This window comes from Zootoca vivipara, chromosome 14 (assembly GCF_963506605.1).
Source record: "Zootoca vivipara chromosome 14, rZooViv1.1, whole genome shotgun sequence".
NCBI classification, from domain to species: domain Eukaryota; kingdom Metazoa; phylum Chordata; class Lepidosauria; order Squamata; family Lacertidae; genus Zootoca; species Zootoca vivipara.
In genome coordinates this window covers 45,156,065-45,170,262 of record NC_083289.1, presented here as the reverse complement: position 1 = coordinate 45,170,262, position 14,198 = coordinate 45,156,065, and the positions used below count along the sequence as shown (strand labels likewise).

Below are 14,198 nucleotides of genomic sequence, written 5' to 3'. Positions count from 1 at the left end.
CTGTAAGCGCAGCCTAGCAGATACTGCCCCCTTACAAGTTGATGGGGTCCTTTTTGCTGTGCAGGGAACCGTACTGAAGAAATAAGCTTGCTATAGCTGATGCTGAGCAGGAAACACCCTAGCGGTGATTTTGCTGGAGGGAGGGAGCAGCTTGGGGAAGGCTGAACTAAAGCTATATTTAATTTTAAAAGTGCCATTAGTTATTGCAGGTGCTGGTTACCTTGAACGGCTGAGTGCTGGCCATCAACTTAGTGTCCAGTAACCTAGAAATGAAATGAAACAGCAAGGATAAAGCTTCACCATGATTACCAACAATTTTTTAAAAAGGCAAAGGACCCCTGGATGGTTAAGTCTAGTCAAAGGCGACTATGGGGTTATGGTGCTCATCTCGCTTTCAGGCAGAGCAAGCCGGCGTTTGTCCATAGATAGCTTTCCGGGTCACGTGGCCAGCAGGACTAAACCGCTTCTAGTACAACGGAATACCGTGAGGGAAACCAGAGCACATGGAAATACCATTTACCTTTCCACCACAGTAGTACCTATTTATCTACTTGAACAAGCATGCTTTCGAACTGCTAGATTGGCAGGAGCTGGGACAGAGCAGTGGGAGCTCACTTCGCCGCACAGATTTGAACTGCTGACCTTCTGATCAGCAAACCCAGGAGGCTCAGTGGTTTAGACCACAGTGCCACCTGCGTCCCTTACCAACAATTTCCAGAACTTTGGATCTGTGATTATGTCACACAGGCATTGAGTTTTTGGTTCTGGGAGTCAGAACTCATAACTTATATTTATTGTAAAGTTCCAAGTCTTCAGGGATGCAAACTGGGGCTTGGAAATCAAGGCTAACAGCTGAGAAGCCAGAGGTTGGACAAAGCAAGACTCCCATTGGCTGTGGGACTGAGCCTCCATACCCAGGAGAGCTCTTCAGTTCCCCAACCTGGCTCCCAAGCAGCAAAAGCAGAATGAGCCATGCACCATTGCGACTCAATTCCACCCCACTGCCCCCGATCACAAAATTCAGTTTATCATCATCAAACCTTTTATTGGCAGCACATACAAACATCCATAACAAATCAATACAGAATTACCACCTCCCCAGTGGCACAAAACCTTAGCCAAAAGAAAAGAGTCAAAGTAGTTGATCGTCACATCTCTAGGTCTCCAGGGAGATCAGACGTCTGCAATGTGTTTCGACGACAGAAAACCAAACAGAGATATTTAGTGACTAACTTGGTGAGCTCCTGATCATTCCCCAGTAATAGAAAATGTATGACCTCCAACTCTGGTTTCCATTTGGGGATGCAGAGTTGGTCTAGGAATTGCTGGTGGAGATCAGCATATAGTTCACATTTAAGAACCATATGTTCTTAAATGTTTCCACCAGGTGGTCTTCACATGGGCAAATTCTTTCTCCTTCCACCCTGCCCAAGAACCTTCCCCAAAGGAGGTTTGATGGATCTGAGTTGAACCTGGCCAGCAAAAATGCCCTTCTTTCTTGGGGGTTAAGCAAGAACTCAAGATAATTGTGGTTAATTTCATGTGCCCAAGAAAGTTGAAAGTGAAGCGGGGAACATGTTTTCTCCGCTGCTACTGTTAGTTCCTGGCGTTCAATATCCCACAACCTATTTTTTATTAAAGCCTTGGCAGATGGTAGGGGCATAATTCAGTTTATCTTGATGCAAGCCTGGGTGTGAATGCCCAAGGAATGTAAGCTGATCCCTCTGAAACCAGGCAGCTAGACCATAAAGCAGGCATCCCCAAACTGCGGCCCTTCAGATGTTTTGGCCTACAACTCCCATGATCCCTAGCTAACAAGACCAGTGGTCGGGGAAGATGGGAATTGTAGTCCAAAACATCTGGAGGGCCAAAGTCTGGGGATGCCTAACATAAAGCCTCATTTCGTTGGGAAGAAAATATTTCCCTGGGTGAAATTTTTGCAAAGGTTTCCCTCTAGGAATGCACTTGTTAATTCAGGGCAAAACAAGCCTACCTTGGAAAAACACATGTTGCCAGTTCTTTAAACTCATCGAGATCCTAAAATTTAAACGGAACAAGATGATCACCACACAAAGAATGAAGTGAGGGATGTACAAATGCGTCAGTGCTTAATTTATTTATAGTGAATTCCACACAAGAGGTTATCGAAAATAAACGTGCCCGTATTATATAATGTCCAAGTACAAATTGTGTACGACGACACTTGGGTACAGTTCTGGTAACTGTATTTCAAAAAGAGATATAGCAGAGGTGGGGGAAAGTCAGAAAAAGACAACAAATAGGATAAGGGAGGTGGAGCAACTCACATGTGAGGAAAATTTACAAGATTTGGGGCCTTTTAGTTTTGAAGAAGGGGGAAAAGGGTGACTAATTGAGGAGGAGAGTTACAACATGGTGTGCCAAAAGTGAGGAGAGAAGTTTTTCTCCTTTCCTCGTAAAGCTAAAACTCCGATTCAAAAATAACCTTTTCATACACCATGTTGTTAACTTGTGGAACCTTCTGCCACAAGATGTAGCGATGGCTCCTAGCTCAGATGGCTTTAACAGAGCATTAAACAAGTTCCTGGGGAGGATAGCTCTATCAACGACAATTAGCTGTGATAGCAAAACGGGAAACTAAATTCAGAAGCAGTCCACTTTTGATATCAGTTAACTGGGAGCAAAAGTTAGGGAGGCTGTAGTCTTAGTTCACTGCTGATGGGCTTTCTGGCTGCCCTGTGAGGAGTAACAAGTAACCAAGGGGTTAACTGTGTACTGTCCACCTGACCACTGAGGAAGATATCATGTTACAGAATGTACTGGAAGTGTTTCTTTGTGTATCAGTTGGTTTCGATTCTGCCTGGGAGACGGTCGCAAAATGTCTGCGAGCTCACCAGGTCTTTTGTTGTTTTCTCTGTAAAATAAACTTCAGTAGTTATTAGAACACCTCGGACTCTGTGTGTTCTTAAGAGGCTTTTTATCCAACGGCTATACAAGCTACCGCTGTGCGTGAGAAGAGAAAAGAAGAACTCTGCTATATTTCACTGCCCAGCCTGGGTCTACGGAGCAGAGACGCTAGAGAAAGCGTGCCGGGCGGCATTTAGTGGCTCCTAATTGAGTCATAAATAACTCAAAGGAGTCCTATATTTGTCACATGCCCATGGTGGAAGGCAGGAGGCTAGACTGAACAGAGAAGGGAATGCCAGCGTGGTCTCCGCCAGGTGTTCTCAGACTACAACTCCCATAATCTCTGGCCATTGGCCATGCATGACTAGGGCTGATGGGAGTTGTAGTGCAAGAACATCTTGAGGGGGGCCACATCGGCTACTCCTGAAAGAAGACCTTTGGCCTCTCTTGCAAGGACAGCAGCTCAAGTTCAAGTGAAGAACAGCCTTTGAAATCACAACACTGCAAGGACCACTCACCTCAGGTAGCGGGCAGTAGAACTGGTGGATGGTATGCATGACGTCCAGCAACATGTTGTGCCCAACCACAAGCTTGCCCTGTGGAGAACCATTCACAAGCCCAAAGGCATGAGTTGAGGGACCACCCACATGGTCACACAGATACTCGGAGAAAGATACCACTACTGTACTACAGCAGGACTTTTAAGAAACAACAGAGGCTTTATTTTACTTGTTAAAAATGTTTCTACCCATCCCTGTTTATCAATGATTCCAAGGTGGTTTGCAAAAATAAAAACATTACATGCAAAAAAACCCCAAACTCATCCTGTAGATAAAAATAAAACAATCTAAAATATTTAAGGGTGAATAAAAAAATATATATCTGGTGCCTAAAAGACAAAGGTAAAAAGGTAACTGTAAAGGACCCCTGGATGGTTAAGCCCAGTCAAAGGCGACTATGGGGTTGCGGCGCTCATCTCGCTTTCAGGCCGAGGGAGCCGGTGTTTGTCCACAGGCAGCTTTCTGGGTCACGTGGCCAGCAGGACTAAACCGCTTCTGGCACAACAGAACACCGTGACAGAAACCAGAGGGCATGGAAACGCCGTTTACCTTCCTGCCACAGCGATACCTATTGATCTACTTGCACTGGCGTGCTTTCGAACTGCTAGGTTGGCAGGAGCTGGGACCGAGCAACAGGAGCTCACCCCGTCGCGGGGATTTGAACTGCCGACCTTCTGATCAGCAAGCTCTAGACCTTCTGATCGGCAAGCCCAAGAGGCTCAGTGGTTTAGACCACAGCGCCACCCGCGTCCTATGCCTAAAAGACAAAGAGAGTCTGCTAGGCATATCTTCCTGAGAAGTGTTTTCCACAGCTCAGAGGTGAGGGATCTGAGGCCCAGGGACCCCCAGGCCTCTTTGTTTGGCCCTTGCGACTCTAAATAGGCATTGCTTCATCTTCCCAGGCCACATCCTTCAGTAGCCATCCTCAAGTGATTTTTGCCTAGCTGGAAAGGGTCCTTGATCATTCATTCATCTTACGTGCTAGGGTGGGAATGAGGTGTGTGTATGAGTGGATGTGTAAATTTTTGTGTGGCTGGAAAGTAGCCAACAGTAAGAGTGGCATCAGTTTCTCAGCCCACTTCTGCACCTGGACCTGCCACTGGCATGTGGCTTCCAAAAGTTTGCCTGCAATGGAATGTGGCCCTTGAGGTCCCCCACCCCTTCTATAGCTACCAAAGAAACTCCTTGCCTTGTAACAAATCTCACCTCTGATGGACATGCTATCTAAAGAAGGGAAACTGATTCTCAAGTTCTCACCTGCAAGTTGAGAAATTGCACCCCCCACCATATAGGCAAAAAAAAAAAAGAGAAGGCAGCAAAACTCACAGAATTTGCAAGAGCGTGAACGACTCGGGAAAACCCCACCGCGTCTTTGAGTTCTTCCTGCAAGCAAGAAATCCCAGCGTGAGCAAAAGAGGGCTAAGGCGAGCCACAAGGCTCGTTCTAGGCACAAGGCTAGTTCTAGGCACTCCAAGGTGTTTTGGCCTTGCGATTCTCAAACAGCAGCACCCACAACCACCCAGACCCCACCCCCTTTTGAAACAAAAAGGAGATGCAACCACAAACCTGCTCCTTCACTTGCTTCTGCCGCTCCCTCCTTTTTCGCTCCTCTTCATCCACTTTGCTAATGATAATGTATCTTTCCTTCTAGTTGGGGAAAAGCGGGCATTACTTGCAGGAAGATGCAAGATGGAGCAGGAAACCTACACGGGCCTTATAGGGCTATCAGTCACCTTTGAGGCATTGGTGGGCACACGGGAGCGAGTGCCATGGCTGCCAACTTCTCTGCTCACTCTGTCCCCTGAGAATTAGTCCCCCACACATGCACACACTTTGCTCTTCCAAAGCATCTAGGTAAAACTCAGGTCCAGCGGAATTAATCTGAGCCTTGAAAAGCACATAGTGAGAGAGGAAGTGGGAAAGAACATCACTCTTCTGACTTCCTCTTTCACCTCTATGCACATGTCAAGGTGGGGGAGGCAACTATCCTCCCCACCTCAGAACCAAGGAGGCTATGAGGGTCTGGAAACCAAGCCTGATGAGGAATGGTTGAAGGAGCTGGGTATGTTTAGCCTGGAAAAGAGGAGACTGAGAGGAGATATGACAGCCATCTTCAAATATCTAAAGGGCTGCCACATGGAAGATGGAGCAAGCTTTTTTTCTCCTGCTCTGGAGGGTAGGACTCGAACCAATGGCTTCACGTTACAAGGAAGGAGATTCCAACTCAACATCTGGAAGAACTTGTGACAGGGGAACGGTCTCCCTTGGGAGGTGGTGGATTTTCCTTCCTTGGAGGTGTTTAAGCAGAGGTTGGATGGCCATCTGTCATGGATGCTTGAGTTGAGATTCCTGCATTGCAGTGGGTTGGACTAGATGACCCTTGGGGTCCTTGCAGCACTACAATTCTATGATTCTTTGAGTTTGGGGATCAGAGCACCAAGTGAAGATCTCAAAGGTGTTGTTGCTCCCCCAAGTGCCATGCTGGCCATCCCTGCTCTACCCTCACAAATTCTTGAGGAGAAACAGCTAATATGATTTGCTTCAGCTTCAGCTCCACCTGTTGCTGGTCCATTACCCCCCCCCCCACACACACACCTGCCTTCTTACCTACAACTACTCTAGAGGTGGCTCTGTCAGTCAGTTTCCTCCTCCTCGGTGTCCATGTTACCCTTATGGAACTCAGCAGGGAAAAGGATGCTGATGGTTGGCTTGGTCCAATTATTTATTGCATCGCACCCTGCCTTTCTGCCAAGGCGGCTTACAATTTCAAAGGATGTAACATGCAATATGGTGGGCAGCAGGGGAGGGAGGGTAGAGTCCAACTGGAGCGGACCCTGAAATTGCCTGCGCCTGGCCCGCTTGCCCTTGCCTTCTTCCCCCCGGGGCAGATGGGGTCTTATCCTGCTGTCTCTCTCTGCCTTCCGCCCTGCCAGTCTCACTGAGCACGAGACACCACTGAATCTCACCAAGTCAGAGTTTGCATTAAACAGAGAGCTTTCAAAATACGTTCCTACCCACCTTCTCCGTTTCCTGAGTTTCGACATGGATGCCTTTCGGAAACCTGCCATGAAATACAAGAGTTAACGTTCGAGTAATTATTATTATTTTTTGGGGGGGGTTGTCGGTTTCGCATAAGCTGATAGAATTCAGGGAATGTGCTGGATCAGGAGTCCCTGCGAAGGCAAGAGCTATATAAAGGCGGTGGGAAAACAAAGGCCACCAGGGCTTACCATTTGAACTGTGCAGGGTGCTAGTCCTCCTGAGTTCACTGATTATCAAACTAAGGTAAAGGGACCCCTGACCATTAGGTCCAGTCGTGATCGACTCTGGGGTTGCAGCTCATCTCACTTTATTGGCCGAGGGAGCTGGCGTACAGCTTCCAGGTCATGTGGCCAGCATGACAAAGCCACTTCTGGCGAACCAGAGCAGCACACGGAAACGCCATTTACCTTCCCGCTGTAGCGGTTCCTATTTATCTACTTGCATTTTTGACTTGCTTTCGAACTGCTAGGTTGGCAGGAGCTGGGACCAAGCAACGGGAGCTCACCCCGTCACAGGGATTCGAACCGCTGACCTTCTGATCAGCAAGCCCTAGGCTCAGTGGTTTAACCCACAGTGCCACCTGGGTCCCACGATTATCAAACTATCGAACGCAAAATGACCACTTTGTGCCACCCTTCAAAAGTGGTGGCAAATATAATGCAACCTCGGAAGCTTAACGCCTTTGAACTCAAACGTTTTGGCTCCCGAACAATCGAAACCCGGAAGTGATTGTTCCGGTTTTCAAACGATTTTCGGAAGCCGAACGTCCGGCACGGCTTCCACAGATTCTGATCAGCTGCAGGGCGCTCCTGCAGCCAATCAGAAGCCACACCTTGGTTTTCGAACTGTTCCAGGAGTCAAACGGACTCCTTGAACGGATTAAATTTGAAAGCCAAGGTATGACTGTACAGCTTTTTATTCAATCGAGTTTCTCCCCGCTGTCCTAACCCCTTCTCTTTTCGCACCAGTTAGCAGCAACGCAACACAAAACCTACTTCCAGTTCAGCGTCTGATAAATTAGTTTCCTCTGGAATCTAGAGAGAGAAAGAGAGATAGAGAGATTAAGCTTTCCATAGGAAGGATTGGCTCCCTATTTTATCTTCTCTCCACCCACCCACCCACCCACCCTGCACCAGGGGGCGGGGAACTCCAAATATTGCTGCACAACTCCTCGCATCAAACCCAGCCAAAGTGGCCAACAGCTGGGGATGCTGGGGGCTACAGCCTGGCAAACTCTTGAGGGGAATATGTTCCTCACCCTTGCCATAAACTCTGCCCAAGACCCCCAACTGTGTTTTTAGAGGAACTGACCCTGTGCATGGTTCCAGCTCCAAACTTGTGCTCTCTTCCTTCTGCAGAAGGTCTTCTATCCTTTCTCTGAAAAAGGGAGAGAAATATGCAAGGTTCATTTGCATTCACCAGATGATGATTGACTCTGGCTCCCATCATCCTCGACCAGTGGCGGAGCTTCATGCTCCAGCACCAGGGGGCGGAGAGCAGGCGGGGGCGGGGCTGGTGCGCATCCTGGGTGTAGTGCGGGTGGAGGAGCAGCTGCGATGGCACCCCACTGTCCCTGACAACTGGCCATGATGGCTGAGGCTGATGGGAGTTTTGAGTCCAGCAATGAGAGGTACCCAGGTCCCAAGCCACCTGGTGGAAACATTACTCTTGTTTGAAAGTATTCAGTTAGCTGCTCTGTCCCAAGTTTGATCAGTGCAGCTCACTAGTCAACTCTAGCAATGGCCCTCCGAGATCTCAAGCGAAGATTGTCCAATGATGCAACCCCAAACCCATTCAAGTGGAGAGACTGAGCTGGCTCCTCTCTCTGGAGCTGTGGTCCCCAGCCTTATTTTGGCCATGCCCCACCTAAGCATCTCTAAAATCCTGATGCTCCCCCCGTGACATATAATTATTTCTTCCTGTTCAAAAAGTGAACCCCTATTCCCGTGGAGAAGCTAAAAGGCCATTAAAGGTAAAGGGACCCCTGACCATTAGGTCCAGTCGTGACAGACTCTGGGGTTGCGGCACTCATCTCGCATTATTGGCCGAGGGAGCCGGCGTACAGCTTCCAGGTCATGTGGCCAGCATGACAAAGCTGCTTCTGGCGAACCAGAGCAGCACACAGAAACACTGTTTACCTTCCCGCCGGAGTGGTACCTATCTTTCTACTTGCACTTTGACATGCTTTCGAACTGCTAGGTTGGCAGGAGCTGGGACCGAGCAACGGGAGCTCACCCCGTTGCAGGGATTCGAACCGCCGACCTTCTGATCGGCAAGCTCTAGGCTCTGTGGTTTACCCCACAGCGCCACCTGCGTCCCCATTAACTTGGTCTAACTCATTCTCGAATTGCCCCCCCCCAATCAAATTGCACTCCTGTGCCCCACGTTGTAAACCACAGCTCTATGTTTCAGAACATCAGAGAACTAGTCAGTAAAACTTGAAAGTGGAGAGAAAGAGAGGGAGGGAACACATGCGAAAACACACACACACAATACAAACATATATATCCTGGTATAAACTAATTCAGCTCCTAGAAAGAAACACAGTTTAGTTCAGAAAATCACTGCTCTAAATCGGTTTCAAAATAGAGAAGTTACTGAGGACATCAAACCTTTTGAGCAGGCATAGGCAAACTCGGCCCTCCAGATGTTTTTGGGACTACAATTCCCATCATCCTGACCACTGGGCCTGCTAGCGAGGGACCATGGGAGTTGTAGGCCAAAAACATCTGGAGGGCCGAGTTTGCCTATGCCTGCTTTTGAGCATCGCTTTTTCCACTTACACCACTTTCTCAATGAACTTCTTCTGGTCCTCTGGAATGGTCACAGGGCACTTTGAGGCATTGGGGGACACGTACGACAAGGCCCCCACTCCATTGGCTTGGGATCGCCTTTCGTCATATTGCTCCCGCAGCTGCCTTTCCTCCTCTTGATTTAAATAAGGGATTCCTTAAAAAGAGAGAAAAATGGTGATGCTTTTTGTGGCCCAAAGTGTGCATGAGAGAGAGAGAGAGAGAGAGAGAGAGAGAGATCGGGTGAAGATTGCAACTTGGGAACGTAAACCAACCTTCCCCAACCTGACACCTTCCAGATTATTGTTTGATTTTATACTAATGTTATATATTTGATATTAGCCGCTCTGAGCCCAACTTCAGGGAGGGCGGGATATAAATAAAAGTTTATTATTATTATTATTATTATTATTATTATTATTATTATTATTATATTATGTACTGTAGTGGTTAGACTGTAGACCTGGGAGACTAGGGTTTAAATCCCCACCAGATGACCTTGGGCCAGCCAGGATCTCCCAACCTGGTCTACCTTACAGGGTTGTTGTCAGGATAAAATGGAGAGGAGGGAAGCCGTTAGTGCCACTTGGAGCTCTATGGAGGAAAGGTGGGAGTATATATGTAATATTAAACAACCAAACATCTGGAGGGCATCAGCTTGGGAAAGGCAATGCTAAACCAACCATTGTTTAGTGTTACACACACAAGCAGGAAAGATCCTGAATGAAAACCTGGGCTTATACACACACTCCACTTCTTTCCACATGGTCAGAACGACTTACTTCCAGTTTCTCCTAATCCTGGTTTGTGTCATTTTATAGGAACCAGAGACTGGGTTAAAAAAAAAATTAGGTCAGTTTCTCAACAAGCCGGCTTCATGGTGAGCAATTGACCAGAGGTAGTTCTAAACCACAATGTATGATTCTAACAACAAACTCCTATTAGGGAAAATGAAGTAAACACCAGCAAAGTCTTCCTGGCCATGTGAGAGGGAGGGAGCTTTGTTCAGGATCCTTCCTATTCATGCATACAGCACTGTAAACAATGGCTTTGCATTAACACACAAGCCCAATCCTTGTTTCAGTATACGGCCATTGTTACAGATGCATAAAGAAGTTGGAAGCAGCAATTCTGCAGGTGCTTTAGAAGCAGTTCATTTGCTGGGCAAATATCCTGAAGAAACTCACAGCAATTGAGATGATGCATCAATGGGGAGATGGAAGTAGAAGTTATAGCTATGGGAACATCAGGATTATGAGAGTTTACACTTCATGGCAGGTTGAAAAACGAAACTTACCATTGCGAAAAACTTTATTAAAATCAAATCCCTGGTTTGCTAAAAAGTCTATACTTGAACTCTGGAAGAGAAAACAAGAAAAAGCTTTAGCATTACTTGAATCCAGTGAGAGTTGACTTTTCTTTCAAGTGGCGAAGAATGCAAAACATGGGCCCCCCAGAGCAAAGTTTTGCTTTGAATTGCATCCAACCCCAGAGAAGCAGCATAAGAGCATCAGAAGGAAGGGTGAAACGGAAAAACGTATGAAGCAAGCTTCTCACTAACCTGACAGACAAACTTCACATCTGGCGACGTTCTATTGAAAGGTTTGGGGAAGATGTAGAAATTAAACGATTTTATAACGTACCTAGGAAAGGTAAAGGAGTCGGGAGGTCAGTTGACGCGGCCGTCACTATCAACATGCTAAGCTATAAAAGTATCAACGAGTCAAGAAAGCGACGTACTTAGATTCTGTGAGATCGTATTTAAAAGTGCAAAGGCCAAACTGGAACAGCAAGAAATCCATGGAATGCTGGAGGCGACAAGACAAAAATGAGATCCAAACAGCCAGGTTATTCATTCAGAGGAGCCGCTAGAATCCCACAGCAGTGGGAGACTTAAAGGGTCACTAAACTCCATTTCCCACCAAACTCGGGCACTTTGTATATAAATGCATGAAGTAATTAAGAATCTCTCTGGAGTATTCAATGCAACACCCTCCAGATGCTGTTGGGACTTCAGCTCCCTTGAGTCTCAGCCAATAAGGCCACTGGTCAGAGATGCTGACCAACAAAACCTGGAGGACCATATTGTCCTAGAAAAAAACAAAACCCCAGGATGTTTCTAAGCAGAATATAAACAATGCACCGCAGAAATATCTCAAGCTCTTGAAAGATGTGGAGAAAGGGAAGTAGTAGTTTAGGACATTTATTTTCCAATTAAAGAAACCACGAGAGAACCTAATAAATGCACACATTAGAATGCAAGAAGGGCCTGCTGTTCTCAGTGATCAAGAAGAAGCCTGCAAGCAGGACTTGACTGCAACAGCACTATCACAGGGGCCAACTCCTAGGGGCCCAGGTTCCTTTGGGCCTCCAATAAATTATTTGAGGGGGTGGGGACCCCTCACAAGTTTGCACTTTTACTCACTTCTGTGCAAGTCCCACTGTGTTCAAGGGAGCTTACTCCCAAGTAAATGTGCACAGGATTGTAGCAAGACCAACCCTTCTACCTGACCCAATAAAAGCTTGTGGCCCAAAGAGGATTATTATCCACAGAAGAAAGTCTTCCATTTTACGCCTGGTTTTGCAACATCAAATTTTTATTTATTGAAAATGTTTTCCCGCAGCGCTGTACTTAGCAACAGAAATCTGTCCGGCACACAGATGTCACAATCCTGTGTTCAAAATATTTCATCGACGAAGCACTGTAATGGAATGATTTTAGATTTTTACCTTTTTAAGTTTTTGATACCTTTCTTCAGGTGTGTCGAAGCCATTCGTTAACGCACTAACAGATGGTCCATCACTAATTCCTAATAAGTATAAAAAGTTGTTTGAACAAGTCTCTTAGGGATGCATTAGAGCAGCTATGGGATTACAAATTTAATCTGTAATGACTGCAACACACTTAAATCACACCCTAAATTATTATTTGGGCCCCAAGTATCTTAAGGAGCACCACATACCATATAGACCAGGCATCTCCAAACTGTGGCCCTCCAGATGTTTTGGCCTACAACTCCCATGATCCCTCACTAACAGGACCAGTGGTCGGGGAAGATGGGAATTGTAGTCCAAAACATCTGGAAGGCCGAAGTTTGGGGATGCCTGATATAGACCCACCCAAGTGTTGAGATTTACCAGACGCTGCTGGTAGTTCTGCTGTCCTGTGAAACTCACAGGGCAGCACTACATGACAAGACCTTTTCTGTGGTGGCCCCGGATTATAGGATGCCCACCCACAAGTACCTTTGGCCTCATCACTGTATACGTTTCAACGTCAGGCCTTTCTGCAGAGGCCTTTGTGGGTTGGAAGATGTAAGAACATATGGAGCGCCTGCTGGATCAGGCCAATGGTCCAACGAGTCCAGCATCCTGTTCTCATAGTGGCCAACCAGATGCCTACAGGAAGCATGCAAGCAGTAGCTGAGCGCAACAGCACTCTCCCCTACTGTGATTTCCGGCTATTGGTATTCAGAAGCATACAGCTTCCAACAGTTGAAATATGTAACCCACTCTGGGACCACATGGTGAAGGGTGGGCTACAAATGCCTATAAATCAAGAAACACTTCTTTTTTAAAAAAAGAAATCCCCATATCCCGTGTTCCTTTCCCACCCTCTCTAAAAATGTACCACATTGTATTATTTCCCTGTTACACCCAAGAGACAGAACACAGAAAGTGTGGGAGCACCCCACGATCGGCTTTTACCAATATCCCTTCAGCCTCCCCATAATCAATAAGCAACAATGTTCCAGAACAGCGATCCGCAAGGAGCTGCAAATTCAGATCTTTACATTATAAGAGAGAATTGCATGAAATACACCGCACCTGAAAACTCTCCATCGATAGCCAAAAAGTCTGCATCTTCAATAGCTTCATAAACTTTGCTGAGGTTGTCCTTAAAATCTGTAGACCAGAGAGAGAGAGAGAGAGAAACGGACTATGTCAAGAAGCAAAAGTGGGCAAAGCACATATGGTTGCCCCTCTACCTCTGAAGAATCATCCACAGCTCTGTAATTGAAATAACACATTCACCAAGCACATTAAGGATCACCTAGGCATTTTCATGGGCTGCAGTTAATATGCATTGCCACCATTGTCAAATTATGTTCTAGCCACTTTAAATTTCAGCACCCCCATTCCAGCTAGCATGGGACAGACAATGCAGGGACCATCTTTTCCTACACCAGATGTTCCAGGACCAGAGTCCCTCGTGATATGACTGGGGACAATTTGACAGTGTGCAATGCCACACCTCCTGCACTAGCTTCTAATCTGCCCCACCATCACTTCCTCCACACACATATTTTTAAAAAAGGACACTTCTGCTCCATAGCGAAAATGACAAAACCTTTTCCATTTCAAAAAGAAATGTATCTAGGTGATGCCGATAGGATGAAAATAAATCCTTGGCAATTCAATGGCTACTAATCCTGATGGCTATGTTCTATCTCTACTGTCAGACGAAGCAAGGATGCTGGAGTAGATGGGCCACTTGCCTGATGCACTAGCCTCTTCTTTTGTTTTTATATTCACACAGCCCAAACACTCCCTGCAGGACCCTGATGGAGCAGGTCTGGGGGTGGTAGGTAGAAACATGGTCCATTTACCAATGCCATCTCCGTTTGTTTGCTTTAATTAAGAATTACAAAGGGCACCTGTGCTCTACATCTATGCCCTTTTGAAGGGGGAGGAGGAGACGGCTGCCCTATGACCATGTAAATTTTACCAGATGCTGATGAAGTAAATGGGAACGCCACACATAACCAAGGCTTCTGTCCCTGTGTGCAATATGCTTCTATATAGGAAGGAGGATTTCTTCTTCTTCTTTTAATTAGAGGTACAGTGGTACCTCGGTTTAAGTACACAATTGGTTCTGGAAGTCTGTACTTAACCTGAAGCGTGCTTAACCTGAAGC

The 14,198-nt window shown here is 46.5% G+C and overlaps 1 protein-coding gene across 1 annotated transcript in view; it reads right to left on the bottom strand.

Moving 5' to 3' along the window:
* PARN (poly(A)-specific ribonuclease) overlaps positions 1 to 14,198 on the bottom strand; it is a 48,028-nt gene that overhangs the window by 31,946 nt on the left and 1,884 nt on the right. The window contains exons 2-15 of the mRNA XM_035131891.2: positions 13,109 to 13,186; positions 12,011 to 12,090; positions 11,021 to 11,088; positions 10,842 to 10,923; positions 10,578 to 10,638; positions 9,272 to 9,437; positions 7,800 to 7,865; positions 7,484 to 7,522; positions 6,465 to 6,507; positions 5,013 to 5,093; positions 4,773 to 4,829; positions 3,405 to 3,482; positions 1,994 to 2,037; positions 221 to 263 (exon numbers count right to left, since the gene is read on the bottom strand). Of these exons, the coding sequence (XP_034987782.1) occupies positions 221 to 263; positions 1,994 to 2,037; positions 3,405 to 3,482; positions 4,773 to 4,829; positions 5,013 to 5,093; positions 6,465 to 6,507; positions 7,484 to 7,522; positions 7,800 to 7,865; positions 9,272 to 9,437; positions 10,578 to 10,638; positions 10,842 to 10,923; positions 11,021 to 11,088; positions 12,011 to 12,090; positions 13,109 to 13,186 (986 nt within the window). The remainder of the gene's footprint in view (positions 1 to 220; positions 264 to 1,993; positions 2,038 to 3,404; positions 3,483 to 4,772; positions 4,830 to 5,012; positions 5,094 to 6,464; positions 6,508 to 7,483; positions 7,523 to 7,799; positions 7,866 to 9,271; positions 9,438 to 10,577; positions 10,639 to 10,841; positions 10,924 to 11,020; positions 11,089 to 12,010; positions 12,091 to 13,108; positions 13,187 to 14,198) is intronic.